The following is a 23,212-nucleotide window of genomic DNA, read 5'->3' on the forward strand; positions in this document are numbered from 1 at the left end:
GTACTTTAATTTCTTTGACAGTTTTGCACTGAAGAGTCATCAATAAGTGCAATAATTCAATGTGACTGTTACTGGTGTAGTTCAAAATATCACCATGGGGTTGCGCCCAACTCCTATCCAGACTATGGACAGCATTTCTGCCTGACTGCTAGACTTGTTATTTGACTCTGGTCAGCTACTCAGTCTTCCCCACCCCTAACCATTCCCTTTCAGCTCACCCACGCAGGCTTCCTCTAAGCATACTGAGCTGCCAGGGACGGACAGGGGAGGGGAATAGAGAGCATAATTGCTCAGCTTGTAGGCAGCTTGTAGCTTGTAGGCAGGCAGACAGTTTAGGCAGAGAGACACAGAAGAACACTTGGAGAGATTGAGAGGAGGCACAAAATAAAGAAAGAGAGAAGTAAGATAAAAGGGAAACAAATCACCAACAGCAAAAAAAAATTGATCCCAACAAGATGCCAAACGCCACACCACCAGGCTGGAACCCAGATGAGAAGTCTGGGATGGGACAACCAGCTCCTCCACCCTACCAGGACCAACCCAACGCAGGATACCCCGCACCAGCAGGCTACCCCCCCAATCCCCAGGGCTACGCACCACCGCCACAGTATGGAGGAGCTCCCGGGGCCCCTTACAGCCAGCCATACCCCCAGGGACAGTACTCCCCGGGACACTACCCCCAGTCCACCGTCACAGTCCAGCCTACGGTGTTTGTGACCCGTGGAGCTCTGCCTTACCCTCTGCCAGACTACCTGGGCTACTCCATTTTCACCATGCTGTGCTGCTGCCTGCCACTTGGCATCGCTGCACTTATCTACTCCATCTCGGTGAGTGGGACTTTTATTGCTGTTTTAAGAGTATTCAAATGTAATGTAGACAAATGTGTTTCTAGTAGAGATGTATCCTAAATAATCCACAGAACATAACTTGTTTCATTTTGTAGAGTAGTCAGTAGTGTATTTCTCACTCTAGTCTTTTTTTAGCATTATCCAAGAAACCCAGTTACCGGTTTTGTTTAAATAAGGGCCCGTCTCTCTCTATCTCGCTCTTTAGAGTCAGTGATCTGAATTTTGCCTTGGTGGTGGGCTGCATAGCTGGGGAGAGGGACATGTTTGGGATAGTTTTGGCCTTACAGTGTTGGTGTCTCACAGTCTTGAGTTCTGTTTTGAATAAGGTCCTGAGGATAGGTTGGTTTGAGGGGATCGGGGGAGGGGAGATGGGGTGCGGAGTAGGAATCAGGGAGAGTGTGTGTAAGAAAGGGAGGGACCCTTCCCGGAATATGGGTGATTAAAAATAGGGACGTGACAATGCGGGTGCCTTGACTGTGAGTGACGTAAGAGGGGGAGGTATTCAACATTTAAAAGGTATTCTGAAGACGAAAGGAAAACTCCATCAATCCTCCATCTTGTCCTTTGCCAAACCTCACCATCGAATGGACAGACACACTGAGAAGAGGGGTAGGAAAGGGCTGGAAACCCTGAGATATCCCTACATGCCCCAAGTCAATTTCAATTTAAGGGGCTTTATTGGCATGGGAAACATGTTTAAATTGCTAATGCCAGTTGAATAGATAATAAACAAAAGTTGAATAGACAATAAAAAATGTACAGTAAACATTACACTTACAAAATTTCAAAAATAATAAAGACATTTCAAAAGTCATTATGTCTATGTACAGTGTTGTAATGATGTGCAAATAGTTAAAGTACAAAAAGGAAAATGAATAAAACATAAAACGGGTTGTATTTACAATGGTGTGTGTTTTTCACTGGTTGCTCTTTTCTTTTGTCAAATCTTGCTGCTGTGATTGCACACTGTGGTATTTTACAGATTGTACACTGTGGTATTTTACAGATTGTACACTGTGGTATTTTACAGATTGTACACTGTGGTATTTTACAGATTGTACACTGTGGTATTTTACAGATTGTACACGGTGGATTGTACACCGTGTAATCTGAGGGAAATATGTGTCTCTAATATGGTCATACGATTGTCAGGATGTTAGGATGTGCATCTCAGTTTCCACCTCATTTTGTGGCCAGTGTACACATAGCAAGTCTCTTTACTTACTTACTGGGATTACAAACGCATATCAGGATGGACAGCTAATTGTTGACCGGGTATGACTCATATAGATCAATGTGGGTAATGGAGGAAACATCCGGGTCAAAGCCTGGTAAAGAGAGAAAGGAGGTTGAAGACCTCTAAGATGTTATTATGGGCATCTTTATTTCACAATGAGACAGTGGCTTATTATCAAGTATCAAAACCCAGTGGATGATTTCTAGCGTAATAACAACATCAACGGAGGTTGAACAATGTGCTGGTGAATTGACTTCATGCACATCCATCATAGACATAGTCGCTCAGTAAAGTTCCTCCTCTCCTGGGCAAGTCAAAAGCTATTATATACTGTAAAATATTTCATATTTTCATATTTGTATCATATTTGTACTGTGTACTTGAGTTTATGTCCTCAAAAGTGACTACACCTCAGCAACTATATTTGCCAGAAAGGTGAGATGTTAACCTTTCTTTGAGTATGTAGGATTACTAGTTATTGTTGATGGCCTTCTCATGATAAATAATTACTTTTGGGGCCGCATGGAATATTCAATAAATTTGATTTTATATATAAATAAAGACTTGCTAAAGCGCAAATGTTCTGTGCATTTTAATCCACTTAATGCCAACATTTCTCACATTTTTCACAATACTAAAGCTCTAATTATTTTGTTACTTTCACAACGTCATTTCTGTAGATTATTATTTATTTTGTGATTAGTGATTCATTTTAAGGAAGAAAAAAAAAAAAACCTGTCCCTCATTTAAAGGTCAAGCCTGTTACTTGAACTGAACTCTCGTTTTAATATGGTGAAACACAATTATAATAAACAGTGTGAAGCTTGCATTCAATTGCCCCTCCCTGTTGAACACAACAAACTTCCATTTCCCCTGTAACAAGGGGATTTATGGTTGATCAACAGTGTTACGAGCATACCTGTTGGCACTTAAAGTATATTAATAGGAACTGTTAGCAGTTGATGTTATTATTCAATAACACAGACCCCAAAGCAAAAAAGAAGAAAAAAAGAACACATCATAGTTGTTATGCTGGAAAGTAGATGACAGATGTTCCTTCTTCCCTGTCTTCAGTGATTCTCCACAGAACAAAGAGACAGGATGTAATCTATATCCCAACCCTTGTCACGTTCTGACCTTTATTTCCTTTGTTTTGTCTTTATTTAGTATGGTCAGGGCGTGAGTTGGGGTGGGCAGTCTATGTTTGGTTTCTGTTTCGGCCTAGTATGGTTCTCAACCAGAGGCAGGTGTCGTTAGTTGTCTCTGATTGAGAATCATACTTAGGTAGCCTGGGTTTCACTGTTGGTTTGTGGGTGTTTGTTTCTGTGTGAGTGTTTGTCGCCACACGGTACTGTTTCGTTTTTTTTGTAGATTTCACGTTATCGTTTTTGTTTGAGTGTTCATTTGTCTTTATTAAAAACATTATGGACACTTACCACGCTGCAGACGAAGAGGAGATCTGTCGTTACAACCCTAGCCTGTGGTTGACCAATTAGAATTCCTTGCAGTAAAATTGGGCGTATGGCCAAATAACAAGTACCTCGTGTATAGGCAATTTGAACCAATTAGAACTTGCCACAAGTAGCTATGAGTCCCAGACTGAAATTCCTCCCATGTCTCTGACCCATTAATCAATGTTTCCCTATTACAGAAAAACAGCTATTTCCATTGATCGTTAATTCCCTCTTCACCTTTAGTCCTCTGCGTTGTTTATTTATCTTCAAATATTCTTACAGCACTTACTATAGTATTTTTTTTATTTAACCTTGAGGTGGGAAAACATGTTTTATATTAAGTTGAACATGTGCTCATTATGACCATGTTAAAATTAGGTTAATTTTTTGGGGGGTGGAACGACCCACATCACAGACTGAATCATCTTAGCATGCTCTTGTAATCTCATATCCATGACTCACTGCCATGAAGTTATGTTTCATTTTCCCCTAAACTGAAGCATCCCATATCCATGACTCACTGCCATAAAGTTATGTTTCATTTTCTCATAAACTGAAGCAACCAGAGCTGATTCTTATCTGTGCAAGACCCTAAAGTCATTGGGAAAACACATTCATGCCTCCTTATCTTTTGGGTATCAACACAAACAACAGACTGTTGTTTCTGCAATTTTTTTCCAGTTTAACACAACTGAAAAGGCTATCTGGGGACAGATAGCATGAAAGCATCCAGAAGATACTCTAGAATCAATCTGTCAGACCTAGGTTTGATTTGACGCTTAAAATCTCTTAAGGATCTGACCCTTAAAATTTTTTTTTTTTTAAATCTAAAATGACATACCCAAATCTAACTGCCTGTAGCTCTTGACCTGAAGCAAGGATATGCATATTACGGGTACCATTTTAAAGGAAACACTTTGAAGTTTGTGGAAATGTAGGAGATTATAACACATTAGATCTGGTAAAAGATAATGCACTAACTAGAATAGAAATTGTGATAAATATAATGGGATAATGGCCTACTTATAGTAAACAGTTGAGCACCTGTCACATACAGTGCCTTGCGAAAGTATTCGGCCCCCTTGAACTTTGCGACCTTTTGCCACATTTCAGGCTTCAAACATAAAGATATAAAACTGTATTTTTTTGTGAAGAATCAACAACAAGTGGGACACAATCATGAAGTGGAAGGACATTTATTGGATATTTCAAACTTTTTTAACAAATCAAAAACTGAAAAATTGGGCGTGCAAAATTATTCAGCCCCCTTAAGTTAATACTTTGTAGCGCCACCTTTTGCTGCGATTACAGCTGTAAGTCGCTTGGGGTATGTCTCTATCAGTTTTGCACATCGAGAGACTGAATTTTTTTCCCATTCCTCCTTGCAAAACAGCTCGAGCTCAGTAAGGTTGGATGGAGAGCATTTGTGAACAGCAGTTTTCAGTTCCACAGATTCTCGATTTGATTCAGGTCTGGACTTTGACTTGGCCATTCTAACACCTGGATATGTTTATTTTTGAACCATTCCATTGTAGATTTTGCTTTATGTTTTGGATCATTGTCTTGTTGGAAGACAAATCTCCGTCCCAGTCTCAGGTCTTTTGCAGACTCCATCAGATTTTCTTCCAGAATGGTCCTGTATTTGGCTCCATCCATCTTCCCATCAATTTTAACCATCTTCCCTGTCCCTGCTGAAGAAAAGCAGGCCCAAACCATGATGCTGCCACCACCATGTTTGACAGTGGAGATGGTGTGTTCAGCTGTGTTGCTTTTACGCCAAACATAACGTTTTGCATTGTTGCCAAAAAGTTCAATTTTGGTTTCATCTGACCAGAGCACCTTCTTCCACATGTTTGGTGTGTCTCCCAGGTGGCTTGTGGCAAACTTTAAACAACACTTTTTATGGATATCTTTAAGAAATGGCTTTCTTCTTGCCACTCTTCCATAAAGGCCAGATTTGTGCAATATACAACTGATTGTTGTCCTATGGACAGAGTCTCCCACCTCTACTGTAGATCTCTGCAGTTCATCCAGAGTGATCATGGGCCTCTTGGCTGCATCTCTGATCAGTCTTCTCCTTGTATGAGCTGAAAGTTTAGAGGGACGGCCAGGTCTTGGTAGATTTGCAGTGGTCTGATACTCCTTCCATTTCAATATTATCGCTTGCACAGTGCTCCTTGGGATGTTTAAAGCTTGGGAAATCTTTTTGTATCCAAATCCGGCTTTAAACTTCTTCACAACAGTATCTCGGACCTGCCTGGTGCGTTCCTTGTTCTTCATGTTGCTCTCTGCGCTTTTAACGGACCTCTGAGACTATCACAGTTTAGGTGCATTCATACGGAGACTTGATTACACACAGGTGGATTGTATTTATCATCATTAGTCATTTAGGTCAACATTGGATCATTCAGAGATCCTCACTGAACTTCTGGAGAGAGTTTGCTGCACTGAAAGTAAAGGGGCTGAATAATTTTGCACGCCCAATTTTTCAGTTTTTGATTTGTTAAAAAAGTTTGAAATATCCAATAAATGTCGTTCCACTTCATGATTGTGTCCCACTTGTTGTTGATTCTTCACAAAAAAATACAGTTTTATATCTTTATGTTTGAAGCCTGAAATGTGGCAAAAGGTCTCAAAGTTCAAGGGGGCCGAATACTTTCGCAAGGCACTGTATACGCAGGGAGACAGAAAGCAGGCGCAGAAGGTGATTTTATTAATGAAGAATGCAGATAAACAAAACATGAGAAATGTACAGACTGTGAATGAAAACAAGCCAATACTGCCTGATGACAGAGGCTACAGAGGGCTAAATAAAGGGGAGGTAATCAAGGTACTGATGAAGTCCAGGTTTGCATGACGATGGGAGCGGGAGACCGGGAGTAGGTGTGACCGCACCCAGTTCAGACCTGGAGGAGACATAATGGGTGAGTGATGTATTATCTCTCTAAGAGGCTACTTGACGCTCTGCCAGGAAGCTTGGGCATGACTATCCCACACCGAGCTCTTCCCACCCTGACTCAGTTGCGGCAAACTGCAGTTGCCAGTTTTTGGTGGATACTGCGTACAGAAGTGACAAGCCCCACTGCAAACACAGTTTTCTCTTCTGTCTCTTCCAGTCAGCAGCACTGTCTGATTGGCACATAGACTTAATCCCCACTCCCATAGAGTACACTACTGGCCCATCTTAAAACTATTCCCAGACAGGGAGAGATACAAAGGAGTTATGTATCTAGGAAAATGTATGTTCCAAGAAATGTGTTACTGTACTGTATATGTAGAAAGAAAAGGACATATGGAGTTATGTCCTGTATGAGAAAGCTGGTGAAATTATGACTTCCTATTTGGCTACTGTTGTGGAAATGATTCCCTTGGATTACATACAGTGCATTCGGAAAGTATTCAGACCCCTTAACTTTTTCCACATTTTGTTACATTACAGCCTTATTCTAAAATGGATTCAATTGTTTTCCCCCCTATTCATCTACACACAATAACCCATATTGACAAAGGAAAAACAGTTTTTTAGAATTGTTTGAAAATGTATAACAAATAAAAACAGAAATATCACATTTACATAACTATTCAGACCCTTTATTCAGTACTTTGTTGAAGCACTTTTTTACAGCGATTACAGCCTTGAGTCTTCTTCGGTATGATGCGACAAGCGTGGCAAACCTGAATTTGTGGAGTTTCCGCTGAAAAAACACCCCCGAAGCATGATGCTGCCAACAACCACCCCACCTATTCAGGCCAAAGAATTCAATATTGGTTTCGTCAGACCAGAGAATCTTGTTTTTCATGGTCTGAGATTCCTTTAGGTGCCTTTTGGCAAACTCCAAGCGGGCTGTCATGTGCCATTTACTGAGGAGTGGCCTGATTGGTGGAGTGCTGCAGAAATGATTGCCCTTCTGGAAGGTTCTCCCATCTCCACAGAGGAGCTCTGGAGCTCTGTCAGAGTTACCATCGGGTTCTTGGTCGCTTCCCTGATGAAGGCCCTGCTTCCTCAATTGCTCAGTTTGGCCAGGCGGCCAGCTCTAGGGAGAGTCTTCCTAGAGCTGGCCGCCTGGCCAAACTGAGCAAACTTCTTCCATTTAAAAATGATGGAGGCCACTGTGTTCTCAGGCACCTTCATTGCTGTAGAATTGTTTTGGTACCCTTCCCCAGATCTGTGCCTCGACACAATCCTGTCTCGGAACAATTCTGCTCTGATATGCACTGTCAACTGTGGGACCTTATATAGACAGGTGTGTGCCTTTCTAAATCATGTCCAATAAATTGAATTTACCACAGGTGGACTCCATTCAGGTTGTAGAAAGATCTCAAGGATGATCAATGGAAACAGGATGCACACTTATGTAAATAAGGTATTTCTATTTTTTATTTGTAATAAATTTGCAAACATTTCTAAACCTGTTTTCGCTTTGTCATTATGGGGTATTGTGTGTAGATTGATGAGGAAAATGTTGTATTTCATCCATTTTAGAATAAGGCTGTAATGTAACTAAATGTGGAAAAAGTGAAGGGGTCTGAATACGTTCTGAATGCACTGTAGATAGTTGCATTCCCTATTTTATTGAGTTTGGATTGTTTGAGGTTAGTTCGAGATCTATGCAGGATATTTTTATGTTTTGATTTATAGGATTTTCCACGTTTCAGCATGTTTTTCCTGGCCTAACCCACAAGAGGGGGAGTTGCTTTATAGCTGAGCTGAGAGTCTGTTGTGTTTGGGATTTGCGCCAGGTTGTCTGGGAAGGGTAGGAGGAGGGGAACAGGCCTGTGGGAGGGTCAACAGAGGTACAGGCCTGGGGAGGGGAGTGCAACTGGAATCTGCCTCTTGGAAATTCAACGTTCACACAGTGGGGCCTTTCTAACATGGTGTACAAGAGGGCATAATCAGAGAGCAGAAAGAAGCTATTGTGTGTGTGTGTGCTCGTGTGTGTGTGTGTATATATATATATGTGTGTGTGTGTGTGTGTGTGTCTGTGTGTGTGTGTGTGTGTGTGTGTGTGTGTGTGCTCGTGCTTGTGTGTGTGTGTGTGTGTGTGTCTGCTCGAGCTTGGTTGCGTGTCTGTGTGTGTGTGCTCGTGCTTGTCTGTGTTTGTGTGCTCATGCTTGTGTGTGGTTACGTGTCTGTGGCTGAAAGTGTTTTTAGATTTGTGTCTGTGTGTCGTAGGCTGTGTGTTTTCCAGTCAGTATGTTGTGAAATGTTTTAGTGTGATTTGCCATGAAATAAGAACAGGACAATGAACAGATCCCTTTTGGAGATTGCACAAAATTTCCTGGCAATTGTCTTCGAAAGGAGTAGCTGTTGTTTCCCTTGACAAGTTTCAAGTTCATTTAGTAATCCATTAAGCGTATTTTCCTGTCTTTGTAACATTCTGAAGAAAACGGTGCTTAAACAGTTATTATTTTAATACTATTTATACTATACTCTGGCATTATCCGAAAATGATTACACACACTAACTATTAACACCACTTGCTAGGATACCCCAGCCTCCTTTTATGAAGCGGCCCCTATCTGGGCCCCATGGGTTGTTGGGAATGAATGGGGCCATTACCACAGGTCCAAATAGAATGCTGCTTACGCTGTTGGTATTTGCTCTAAACCCTGAACTTCATTGTGAATGTTATCTTTATTGTGACTGTCATGATATGTTGAGAATGGTACTTCAATATTTGTCAATGTCTGAGATAAAGCTGTTTGCTTTATCTCAGACATCCGTTTATGGTGTATTCTTTTTCATCAGATTTTTTGTGTTTAACGTTACAGAGTGCACTTTGAGGAAACAGAGATGCGTAAAATAAGTTATAGTGGCCATGCCTTAGACGAGAAAAACATAAGCAATCACAATCACAACTAACAAATCTATGAATTTGAAACATTGTCGAACACAGCTCCTTTGTAAGCAGGACCGTTAGTGGCATGAATCCGGCATGTGTTAAGCTGAACCTATAAGCAACATGTGGTGAAAAGGGAAAGTGGCTGAGAATTAGGTAATTTAAGGGAGAATAATTTAAGAGAGCACAGGTGCACCAAACCACACAACTTATGTGTTCCACTCCCAGTAATTCTCCAGTTAATACAGTCCACATTCCAAATGTTTCTGTCATTTTTTAGGTGAAGTGTAGAGACTTAGCTGTCAATGAAAATAGCAACAGCATTGTTTCAGTTAAGCCTTCGATAGCCACTTTATCTATCCATCCATTGTTTATACACACTCATCCCTCTTATCCCCATTACTGACAGTACTCTACTGTCACGTCGTGTATGTCGGTGGCAGGGAAGTCAAGCGCAGGAGAATTGAACTTGGTATAAATGGAGTATTTTCATAACTTAAAACATAAACTCCAAAGTCCATAATAAAATATATGTGGTTACAAAGACACGTCGCACACCAAAACATGAACATAACAATAAACAATCTCTGACAAGGACATGAGGGGAAACAGATAGTTAAATACACAACAATTAATGAATGGGATTGGAACCAGGTGTGTAAGAAGACCAGACGAAACCAATGGAAAATGAAACATAGATCAATGATGGCTAGAAGACCGGTGACGTCGATCACCGAGCACCGCCCGAACAAGGAGAGGCATCGACTTCGGTAGAAGTCGTGACACCTACTCTACCCTCATGTACATACTGTATATTGTTTTTGGTCTACTCTTGTAAATATTGATTCATTGATTATATCTTAGTGGAATAAGAAAGTATGTAGTTACTAAGCTAACACAATTCTGTACATTGCTCTGTAATGTACAATTGACCTTATTTTAGAACCCCCAAAAAGTCCTAAATAAAATAAAATGTTATTTGTCACATGCGCCGAATACAACAGGTGTAGTAGACCTGACAGTGAAATGCTTACTTACAAGCCCTTAAACAACAATGCAGTTTTAAGAAAATCCCTAAAAAAGTAAGAGATAAGAATAACAAATAATTAAAGAGCAACCGTAAATAACAATAGCAGGGCTATATACATGGGGTAGCGGTACAGAGTCAATGAGTCAATGTGCAGGGGGGCATTGGTGTCGAGGTAATTGAGGTAATTATGTACATGTAGGTAGAGTTATTAAAGTGGCTATGAACTGCAGCCTTGTTAGTCAACAGTATCATCCAGGAAACCAGATTAGACGGTTCGCTCTATTCTATGACTTAAGATGACATCTGAGATGACATGTATTACTGGTTGTCATTACACAGCGTGCCAGTGAGGTTACCACTCACAAGAGTAAACATTTTACAACTCAATGTCAAATATTTACTTATTGTTACACAAATGTATCAATTTGCTCAATTCAGTGTTGTGGGCTATCGGTAATGACACAAGAAAGACTCAACTCAACTTATTTTGGTCAACCGTGGGGACTAATGCCTAGATTCAATTTGTAGAGCAGAAGATCCTCTGAAATTTAAAGGTAATTTCCGTTTGAGTCGAAATATGCAGCGTTTACCGTGAACGCAGTCTCTCCTCAGTCACAGGAACATTGCCTTCCACGCTACGGATTGAATCTAGCCCTAGAAGTCCAAATAAATTGCAGGGCTGTTCCAGTTTGGCCTTACAGTTGATTCATTTGGTAAAAATGTCCCCACTATCAATGTCATTTAGAGTCACATATTGCCAGATTATGTATAACAATGTATATGTTAGGTATATATTTTATTTGACTATGTATTCAGTTTTGCTCAACTCTTCTATTTACCAATGGGTTGTACTTTATCCTTCTCTAAGTGTGTAGTTGATGGAAATAGTGTTTACCTTGTATCATGTCTGTATGTTTGTGAAAACACAAAGGAAGAGACCATTATAAGAATGCAGATATTTAAACCAAATTTGTTTTAAAATAAAGTTCAGTGTAAATAAAAAATCACACACCGACTTCAGAAACTTTTAGATCAAACGGCCTTTTGACTGGTGGCAGGGTACAACTAATAATCCTAGAGAAGGATATCATCTAGGATATCTCTGTACTTTGCTCCATTCATCTTTCCCTCGATCCTGGCTAGTCAGTCTCTCAGTCCCTGCCGCTGAAAAACATCCCCACGGCATGATGCTTAAGGTCTTAAGGTGCCTTTTGGCAAACTCCAAGCGGGCTGTCATGTGCCTTTACTGAGTGGCTTCTGTCTGGTCACTCTACCATGAAGGCCTGATTGGTGGAGTGCTGCAGAGATGGCTGTCCTTCTGGAAGGTTCTCCGATCTCCACAGAGGAACTCATCGGGTTCTTGGTTACCTCCTGACCAAGGCCCTTCTCAACCGATTGCTCAGTGTGGCCCGGGCGGCCAGCTCTAGGAAGAGTCTAGGTGGTTCTAAACTTCTTCCATTTAAGAATGATGGAGGCCACTGTGTTCTTAGGGACCTTCAATGCTGCAGAATTGTTTTGTACCCTTCCCCAGAACGGTATTTCGACAAAATCCTGTCTCTGAGCTCAATAGACAATTCCTTCGACCTCATGGCTTGGTTTTTATTCTGACATGCACTGTCAACTGTGGGACCTTATATAGAAAGGTGTGTGCCTTTCCAAATCATGGTCCAAGGTAAACTCCAATTAAGTTGTAGAAACATCTCAAGGATGATCAATGGAAACAGAATGCAACTGAGCTCAATGTCAAACATGTCAAGGGGGTCTAAATACTTTCCGAATGCACTGTACAGTACCAGTCAAAAGTTGGAAACACCTACTCATTCAAGGGTTTTTCTTTATTTTTACTATTTTCTACATTGTAGAATGTATAATTCTTCAAAGTAGCCACCCTTCGCCTTGATGACAGCTTTGCAAACTCTTCGCATTCTCTCAACCAGCTTCATGAGGTAGTTACCTGGAATGCATTTGAATTAACATGTGTGCCTTGTTCCAAGTTCATTTGTGGAATTTCTTACCTTCTTAATGCGTTTGAGACTATCAGTTGTTTTGTGACAAGGTATGGGTGGTATACAGAAGATAGCCCTATTTGGTAAATGACCAAGTCCATATTATAGCAAGAACAGCTCAAATAAGCAAAGAAAAAATGACAGTTCATCATTACTTTAAGACATGAACACCGGCTAGCACCACAGCCACCGCTTCTCTCAACCCCAGCACTCAAAATCATCATAACCTTGACCACATACAATAGGTGCAGGTGACAGGCACTTTCCAAAGAGATACATCCCACTGGGGACACACTGGTTGAATCAACGTTGTTTCCACGTCATTTCAATGAAATGGCGTTGAACCAACGTGGAATAGACATTGAATTGACGCCTGTGCCCTGTGGGATATAAACACCAAATTATGGACACAAATTGTATTTTGGAATATTTCTAATACATTTCTGAAGGATAGTGTATGTACATTCAGTGTGTATGGATAAGTCATATCAGAGTTTAAAGACAGATTTGACAATGTTATGAGAATGCAGCAGAAAGAGACTATTCTTAAAGTCTGAAATGACATGTATTACTGGTTGTCATTACACAGAGTGCCAGTGAGGTTGCCACTCACAAGAGTAAACATTTTACAACTCAATGTCAAATATTTACTTCTTGTTACACGTGTATCAATTTCCTCAATTCAGTGTTCTTTGCTGTCGGCAATGACACAAGCAATATCTAATTCAACTTATTTCTGACAACTGTGGAGACTAAGGCTCCATTCAATCTGTAGCATGGAAGGTCCGTTGTATAGTACGATTTAAATGTAAAGGTAATTTCCGATTGACTCAACATATGCAACATTTACCGTGAATGCAGTCTCCTCGAACACAGGAACATTTATTTTTTTCATTTTGGTACGGATTTAATCTAGCTCTTAGTAAGGGATAGATATCTGCTAGCCAACTAGCTCTGTTTAGTTGTTTCAAGTTGTGCATCTGTTAAACTCCACCCATTGACCTTTTAGAAACCAATCGGATTTGTTCTTCCCTAAACCAATCAGATTCTTTCTGCCCTTAGAACAAAGTTGACTACACGTTGACAACCTTCTCTTCAGTCACAGAGAAGAGTAGAAATCTGTTGATAGTGTAAATCAATAGTAGTCCCGTGTGGCGAAGTTGGTAGAGCATGGCGCTTGCAATGCCAGGGTTCTGGGTTTCATTCCCACCGGGGACCTGTACCAAGTTACTCTGGATAAGATTGTCTGCTAAATGACCCCAAAAAATATACAAATGCTCCCTGGGTCACTCAATGGATGGCCCATTCACCAGTATTTCTGTACTGTCACTGAGAAGGCCCTTCATGTCGCAGAGTTTAGAAAGACAGACTCCCACAACCATCTGATTATGTTTGATCTTGGAATTTTCTCACATATCACCCATCTCACATCCTGCCCCTCCCTCTCCATGAGGTCACACACCAGTTATAGATCCTCCACAAAAAAACAATTCATGAAATATTCACTTTGTAGTCCGATTGCACTCAACACATTGCTTAGAACATATTGCAGATACAGTATTTTATATTTAATAAAACACTAGAATAACCAGTTAATTGTTCAGAATATTTTATTTAGGTTTTAGTTGGTATTAAATGTAATGTGGTTTTCAAGGAGCCTGACCCGACAGATTATATTATGATGAGTCATATGGACAATATGCTGCAGTGCTGATATAGGCCCATGGGGAAATTAGTATTACGTGGGTAAGTGAGTGGAATCAAGCTTCCAGTAGGTTTCTGGGGCCTCATTTATAAACCGTGCATATATACAAAATATACACCAAAATGTGCATATGCAAGTTTTATTTAAAAAAAGTACTTGACGTGAGAATGTACTCACCTCCCTGCAAACTTCAGACCATGCATACTTACATCTGCTAGTGGTTGAAATATTGTATTGCAAGCTTGCAAGTGAGTACTTTGTGCGAATGGGGGATATTATGAAAATGAAACAAATTTAAGAGGAAAACATATTAACAAGAACGCAACTATTTGCCATCAGTGAGAAGAGCAAAAATATGTTTTATTTTCAGAATCTAAAATAGTTAGACATAATCTTATAATTAGACAAAGGAATATTTTTCCTATTTATTTTATTTTCATAACCATTGCAGAATATACAGTGTTCCAGAATACACAGTATTCCAGAATATACAATAATTCTCACCTTTTCTGGCTGTGATGGTTTCATATTCCATAGAACAAATTACCAAGCACATCTCTCATTTAATTGTGCATAGTAGCCTAGTAAATGGATAGGCTATATGTATTTCAAGTTTTGCAATATCATGGCAAACAGAGCATACAGACAGACAGATGGAGGAAATCTTGTGAACCTCAAGGAAATGGAAGAAAACCATTTGGTGGAGTGCCCAGATAATTATTGAAGACACGCAAATACACAAACCTCAGAAAAACAACAACTGTCCAGTGCTAAGAGAGCCAACAGGCCCTTCTCCTCCAACTAGCCGTGTGGAAACAATTATGATCCAGCTGTCAGTAATCAGGAGGAGGGTTTACAATAGCAGGCAGCTCTTCTCACGACACACTACCCTAAATTAACACAGAACCTCTCTGCCTAAAGCCTTCTGTCAACCCTCGCCCTGCTGTGGAAGCCAACTCAATAATTTCACCAGAGAACAGAAACAGATTGAGGCTATGTTAACAACGTCATGTGACTAGGGGGAGGTTTATTCAATTGAGACTAAAATTAAATTGAGTCAGTCACTGTTGAGGTCATGTTGTTATTCTTTAAACATAGACTAAGGTGGCAGAAACGCTACATTTATTTCACTATGAGAATTTTAGCTTCTGCTGCTTACCCAATAATGCTTTGAGTGGGAATTTTGGTGCCTGTTGTTTGTGTTTTACAGCCACTTCATGTTTGGCACAAGACTCTTCCTGACTTGGAGAAAGAAAGTAATCCAAGACCACATGTGACACACATATACTGTTAAACTTTTTCTTAAAGCTTTACTGTTGCTTAGTGTGTGACTCATACTGACTCTTGTAGTCAGCTGCTCAGAGATGTCTATAGTGTAAAGTCAATGGCAAGGAGAGTCACGGACACTGAGATTTCAGTTAGTTGACTCAATGTTTAGCATCGCCTGTCAACTCTTGTTCTTCCCCCAAGAGAAATAATAACAGGTGTCAAAATATGTCTTACAATATAGCATCATTCTTAAGACTGTAGCTAGGGGAGAGAGCTCCACGTTTGTGCTCCATCCACAGCTGTTTCAACTTAGTGCTGCTTGGGGTGTGGCCACAGGAAATCAGCATTTTAGTTGTTTTTCATCACTAGTAGGTATTAATATGATATATTATAAATGCTCTGCAGTGAGAGAGAAAAATGTCCCTATTTGTTTTTTATTTTCTGACTTAGTTGGCATGTTGGCTGAGTATTGTGTTTGTGAATTAATACTGCATCTCCTGAAATAACTCCAATCGAATAAGAGCATGGCACTGAATCATCGTTGAACTCTCTCCGTTGAAGACTCTTCCTCTTTTTCCTGAATGACGATTACAACAATTACAACTCTCTCTCACGCTCTCCCTCCATCCCTCTGTCCTTCTATCCTTCTGTGCTCCCTCCCTCCCTCCCTCTCTCTCTGCTCTCAGACTAGAGACGCCAACAACCAGGGTCATCAGCAGATTGCTGAGAAGAATTCTCGTCTAGCGCGGATACTGAACCACACCGCCCTGGGTATCGGCATCACCGTCATCGTCCTGTACATCGTGTCTGCCATCATCCTGGGCAACCGTATCGACTGATCTGACACCTCAACACCGGCTAGCACCACAGCCACCGCTTCTCTCAACCCCAGCACCCAAAATCATCATAACCTTGACCACATACAATAGGTGCCGGTGACAGGCACTTTCCAAAGAGATACATCCCACTGGGGACACGCTGGTTGAATCAACGTTGTTTCCACGTAATTTCAATGAAATGGCGTTGAACCAACGTGGAATATACGTTGAATTGACGCCTGTGCCCTGTGGGATATATCATAATGCTGTTTATTCATCAATGTTTATGACATTCATTTTGAAAAACTACATCTAATGACTTACTTTTTTTAATACCGGCAGACCGGATAGCTTAAATCATTCATTATTTTGCCTGTTTAATTGTATATTTAATATACATGAATAAACACAAAATTATGGACACAAATTGTATTTTGGAATATTTCTAATACATTTCTGAAAGATAGTGTATGTACATTCAGTGTGTATGGATAAGTCATCTCAGAGTTTAAAGACAGATTTGACAATGTTATGAGAATGCAGCAGAAAGAGACTATTCTTACAGTCTGAAATGACATGTATTACTGGTTGTCATTACACAGAGTGCCAGTGAGGTTACCACTCACAAGAGTAAACATTTTACAACTCAATGTCAAATATTTACTTATTGTTACACAAATGTATCAATTTCCTCAATTCAGTGTTCTTTGCTGTCGGCAATGACACAAGCAATATCTAATTCAACTTATTTCTGACAACTGTGGAGACTAAGGCTCCATTCAATCTGTAGCATGGAAGGTCCGTTGTATAGCACGATTGAAATGTAAAGGTAATTTCCGATTGACTCAACATATGCAACATTTACCGTGAATGCAGTCTCCTCGAACACAGGAACATTTATTTTTTTCCTTTTGGTACGGATTTAATCTAGCTCTTAGTAAGAGATAGATATCTGCTAGCCAACTAGCTCTGTTTAGCTTAGCATTTTAACTGTCCATAACTGTCAATTTTTTTAATTTCACCTTAACATTTCAACAAAACAAATGTTAGCTGACATACTTGTAGTCTATTAATTAAACTTAAGTAGCTAAGAGGATGCTAAATGCTTATCAAGCTAGCTTGCTCTGATTAGCTTAGCATGTTGCTGCTAGCTTGTTACAATCTACTCTTTGCTTCAAGTCTAAGAGATGTTGTCATATTTGTCTGACTACTGTATCACAATAATTATTTCAAAACGTTACAACTTTTAACTCCAAGTTTTATTTACAAGATGCTCAGTTCAAACCTCCGCTATGATTTCAAGTTGTGCATCTGTTAAACTCCGCCCATTGACCTTTTAGAAACCAATCGGATTTGTTCTTCCCTAAACCAATCAGATTCTTTCTGCCCTTAGAACAAAGTTGACTACACGTTGACAACCTTCTCTTCAGTCACAGAGAATCAAATCAAATCAAATCAAATGTATTTTTATGGCCCTTCGTACATCAGCTGATATCTCAAAGTGCTGTACAGAAACCCAGCCTAAAACCCCAAACAGCAAGCAATGCAGGTGTAGAAGCACGGTGGCTAGGAAATCTCCCTAGAAAGGCCAAAACCTAGGAAGAAACCTAGAGAGGAACCAGGCTATGTGGGGTGGCCAGTCCTCTTCTGGCTGTGCCGGGTGGAGATTATAACAGAACATGGCCAAGATGTTCAAATGTTCATAAATGACCAGCATGGTCGAATAATAATAAGGCAGAACAGTTTAAACTGGAGCAGCAGCACGGCAAGGTGGACTGGGGACAGCAAGGAGTCATCATGTCAGGTAGTCCTGAGGCATGGTCCTAGGGCTCAGGTCCTCCGAGAGAGAGAAAGAGAGAAAGAGACAATTAGAGAGAGCACACTTAAATTCACACAGGACACCGAATAGGACAGGAGAAGTACTCCAGATATAACAAACTGACCCTAACCCCCCGACACATAAACTACTGCTGAGACAGGAGGGGTCAGGAGACACTGTGGCCCCATCCGAGGACACCCCCGGACAGGGCCAAACAGGAAGGATATAACCCCACCCACTTTGCCAAAGCACAGCCCCCACACCACTAGAGGGATATCTTCAACCACCAACTTACCATCCTGAGACAAGGCTGAGTATAGCCCACAAAGATCTCCGCCACGGCACAACCCAAGGGGGGGGCGCCAACCCAGACAGGATGACCACATCCTGTGGAGCAGAGAAGAGTAGAAATCTGTTGATAGTGTAAATCAATAGTAGTCCCGTGTGGCGAAGTTGGTAGAGCATGGCGCTTGCAATGCCAGGGTACTGGGTTTCATTCCCACCGGGGACCTGTACGAAGTCACTCTGGATAAGATTGTCTGCTAAATGACCCCAAAAAATATACACATGCTCCCTGGGTCACTCAATGGATGGCCCATTCACCAGTATTTCTGTACTGTCACTGAGAAGGCCCTTTATGTCACAGAGTTTTGAAAGACACACTCCCTCAACCATCTGATTATGTTTGATCTTGGAATTTTCTCACATATCACCCATCTCACATCCTGCCCCTCCCTCTCCATGAGGTCACACACCAGTTATAGATCCTCCACAAAAAAACAATTCATGAAATGTTCACTTTGTAGTCCGATTGCACTCAACACATTGCTTAGAACATATTGCAGATACAGTATTTTATATTTAATAAAACACTAGAATAACCAGTTAATTGTTCAGAATATTTTATTTAGGTTTTAGTTGGTATTAAATGTAATGTGGTTTTCAAGGAGCCTGACCCGACAGATTATATTATGATGAGTCATATGGACAATATGCTGCAGTGCTGATATAGGCCCATGGGGAAATTAGTATTACGTGGGTAAGTGAGTGGAATCAAGCTTCCAGTAGGTTTCTGGGGCCTCATTTATAAACCGTGCATATATACAAAATATACCCCAAAATGTGCATATGCAAGTTTTATTTTAAAAAAGTACTTGACGTGAGAATGTACTCACCTCCCTGCAAACTTCAGACCATGCATACTTACATCTGCTAGTGGTTGAAATATTGTATTGCAAGCTTGCAAGTGAGTACTTTGTGCGAATGGGGGATATTATGAAAATGAAACAAATTTAAGAGGAAAACATATTAACAAGAACGCAACTATTTGCCATCAGTGAGAAGAGCAAAAATATGTTTTATTTTCAGAATCTAAAATAGTTAGACATAATCTTATAATTAGACAAAGGAATATTTTTCCTATTTATTTTATTTTCATAACCATTGCAGAATATACAGTATTCCAGAATACACAGTATTCCAGAATATACAATAATTCTCACCTTTTCTGGCTGTGATGGTTTCATATTCCATAGAACAAATTACCAAGCACATCTCTCATTTAATTGTGCATAGTAGCCTAGTAAATGGATAGGCTATATGTATTTCAAGTTTTGCAATATCATGGCAAACAGAGCATACAGACAGACAGACAGATGGGATGGAGGAAATCTTGTGAACCTCAAGGAAATGGAAGAAAACCATTTGGTGGAGTGCCCAGATAATTATTCAAGACACGCAAATACACAACCCTCAGAAAAACAACAACTGTCCAGTGCTAAGAGAGCCAACAAGCCCTTCTCCTCCAACTAGCCGTGTGGAAACAATTATGATCCAGCTGTCAGTAATCAGGAGGAGGGTTTACAATAGCAGGCAGCTCTTCTCACGCCACACTACCCTAAATTAACACAGAACCTCTCTGCCTAAAGCCTTCTGTCAACCCTCGCCCTGCTGTGGAAGCCAACTCAATAATTTCACCAGAGAACAGAAACAGATTGAGGCTATGTTAACAATGTCATGTGACTAGGGGGAGGTTTATTCAATTGAGACTTAAATTAAATTGAGTCAGTCATTGTTGAGTGGGAGAGTTCTTATAGGGGGTGTGAGGTCATGTTGTTATTCTTTAAACATAGACTAAGGTGGCAGAAACGCTACATTTATTTCACTATGAGAATTTTAGCTTCTGCTGCTTACCCAATAATGCTTTGAGTGGGAATTTTGGTGCCTGTTGTTTGTGTTTTACAGCCACTTCATGTTTGGCACAAGACTCTTCCTGACTTGGAGAAAGAAAGTAATCCAAGACCACATGTGACACACATATACTGTTAAACTTTTTCTTAAAGCTTTACTGTTGCTTAGTGTGTGACTCATACTGACTCTTGTAGTCAGCTGCTCAGAGATGTCTATAGTGTAAAGTCAATGGCAAGGAGAGTCACGGACACTGAGATTTCAGTTAGTTGACTCAATGTTTAGCATCGCCTGTCAACTCTTGTTCTTCCCCCAAGAGAAATAATAACAGGTGTCAAAATATGTCTTACAATATAGCATCATTCTTAAGACTGTAGCTAGGGGAGAGAGCTCCACGTTTGTGCTCCATCCACAGCTGTTTCAACTTAGTGCTGCTTGGGGTGTGGCCACAGGAAATCAGCATTTTAGTTGTTTTTCATCACTAGTAGGTATTAATATGATATATTATAAATGCTCTGCAGTGAGAGAGAAAAATGTCCCTATTTGTTTTTTATTTTCTGACTTAGTTGGCATGTTGGCTGAGTATTGTTTTTGTGAATTAATACTGCATCTCCTGAAATAACTCCAATCGAATAAGAGCATGGCACTGAATCATCGTTGAACTCTCTCCGTTGAAGACTCTTCCTCTTTTTCCTGAATGACGATTACAACAATTACAACTCTCTCTCACTCTCTCCCTCCATCCCTCTGTCCTTCTATCCTTCTGTGCTCCCTCCCTCCCTCCCACCCTCCCTCCCTCCCTCTCTCTCTGCTCTCAGACTAGAGACGCCAACAACCAGGGTCACCAGCAGATTGCTGAGAAGAATTCTCGTCTAGCGCGGATACTGAACCACACCGCCCTGGGTATTGGCATCACCGTCATCGTCCTGTACATCGTCTCTGCAATCATCCTGGGCAACCGTATCGACTGATCTGACACCTCAACACCGGCTAGCACCACAGCCACCGCTTCTCTCAACCCCAGCACCCAAAATCATCATAACCTTGACCACATACAATAGGTGCCGGTGAAAGGCACTTTCCAAATAGATACATCCCACTGGGGATACACTGGTTGAATCAATGTTGTTTCCACGTCATTTCAATGAAATGGCTGAAATGAATATACGTTGAATTGACGCCTGTGCCCTGTGGGATATATCATAATGCTGTTTATTCATCAATGTTTATGACATTCATTTTGAAAAACTACATCTAATGACTTACTTTTTTTAATACCGGCAGACCGGATAGCTTAAATCATTCATTATTTTGCCTGTTTAATTGTATATTTAATATACATGAATAAACACAAAATTATGGACACAAATTGTATTTTGGAATATTTCTAATACATTTCTGAAAGATAGTGTATGTACATTCAGTGTGTATGGATAAGTCATACCAGAGTTTAAAGACAGATTTGACAATGTTATGAGAATGCAGCAGAAAGAGACTATTCTTAAAGTCTGAAATGACATGTATTACAGGTTGTCATTACACAGCGTGCCAGTGAGGTTACCACTCACAAGAGTAAACATTTTACAACTCAATGTCAAATATTTACTTATTGTTTCACAAATGTATCAATTTCCTCAATTCAGTGTTGTGGGCTATCAGTAATGACACAAGAAAGACTCAACTCAACTTATTTTGGTCAACCGTGGGGACTAATGCCTAGATTCAATTTGTAGAGCAGAAGATCCGCTGAAATTTAAAGGTCATTTCCGTTTGAGTCGACATATGCAGCGTTTACCGTGAACGCAGTCTCTCCTCAGTCACAGGAACATTGCCTTCCACGCTACGGATTGAATCTAGTCCTAGAAGTCTAAATAAATTGCAGGGCTGTTCCAGTTTGGCCTTACAGTTGATTAATTTGGTAAAAATGTCCCCACTATCAATGTCATTTAGAGTCACATATTGCCAGATTATGTATAACACTGTATATGTTAGGTATATATTTTATTTGACTATGTATTCAGTGTTGCTCAACTCTTCTATTTACCAATGGGTTGTACTTTATCCTTCTCTAAGTGTGTAGTTGATGGAAATAGTGTTTACCTTGTATCATGTCTGTATGTTTGTGAAAACACGAAGGAAGAGACCATTATAAGGATGCAGATATTTAAACCAAATTTGTTTTAAAATAAAGTTCAGTGTAAATAAAAATCACACACCGACTTCAGAAACTTGTAGATCAAACGGCCTTTTGACTGGTGGCAGGGTACAACTAATAATCCTAGAGAAGGATATCATCTAGGATATCTCTGTACTTTGCTCCATTCATCTTTCCCTCGATCCTGGCTAGTCTCTCAGTCCCTGCCGCTGAAAAACATCCCCACGGCATGATGCTTAAGGACTTAAGGTGCCTTTTGGCAAACTCCAAGCGGGCTGTCATGTGCCTTTACTGAGTGGCTTCTGTCTGGTCACTCTACCATGAAGGCCTGATTGGTGGAGTGCTGCAGAGATTGCTGTCCTTCTGGAAGGTGTCGTGGAAATTTCCTCTATTTACCAAATCATGAGAGCAAACCACACACACATCAGAGTTAGTTGTCACAAAGTCCATTTTTAATTATATGAGCTCTATCACAACCCTGTGACTCTCAGATCAATTCAGTGTCTATCAATGAATTCTCTGAGAGTCCCTTCCACATTTCAACTTAGTTCCTTTATAGCAAAGACACACACAGGATACGACAGCATCGGCATAATTCATCGTTCAGCTTTGTCTCCTGAAACATGTTATTTTCTCAAACTCAGAACCATAAACCAATCCTCCATATCAACAGGCATATATCAAATCCATCCTATCTTGACAAGATCACAGAGACACACTGACTGGCACACAGACATTGTGGAGCCAAGAGATACACGCTTGACCTCTCCCCTCTCTCCGGCCCAAGCAACTTAGTCTTGACATAGAACAGATACTGCAACCCTGCCACAGTATTATACAAACA

At 40.4% G+C, this 23,212-nt stretch overlaps 1 protein-coding gene across 2 annotated transcripts; it reads left to right on the top strand.

The window, feature by feature from the left end:
- The first annotated feature begins 202 nt into the window (after positions 1-202).
- LOC110519916 (annexin A11) lies at positions 203-21,582 on the top strand. Of its 2 annotated transcripts, none has more exons than XM_021596783.2 (2): positions 203-827; positions 21,032-21,582. In XM_021596783.2, exons 1-2 carry the CDS (start codon positions 456-458, stop codon positions 21,182-21,184), a joined length of 525 nt encoding a protein of 174 aa, XP_021452458.1. In that variant the 5' UTR covers positions 203-455; the 3' UTR covers positions 21,185-21,582. The 2 variants fall into 2 exon arrangements, with proteins under 2 accessions (XP_021452458.1, XP_021452457.1); XM_021596782.2 differs by lacking the exon at positions 21,032-21,582 and adding an exon at positions 16,076-16,854 and having other exon boundaries at positions 221-827.
- The last annotated feature ends 1,630 nt before the right edge of the window (positions 21,583-23,212 follow it).

Source organism: Oncorhynchus mykiss, chromosome 3, assembly GCF_013265735.2.
Source record: "Oncorhynchus mykiss isolate Arlee chromosome 3, USDA_OmykA_1.1, whole genome shotgun sequence".
Classification (NCBI taxonomy): Eukaryota; Metazoa; Chordata; class Actinopteri; order Salmoniformes; family Salmonidae; genus Oncorhynchus; species Oncorhynchus mykiss.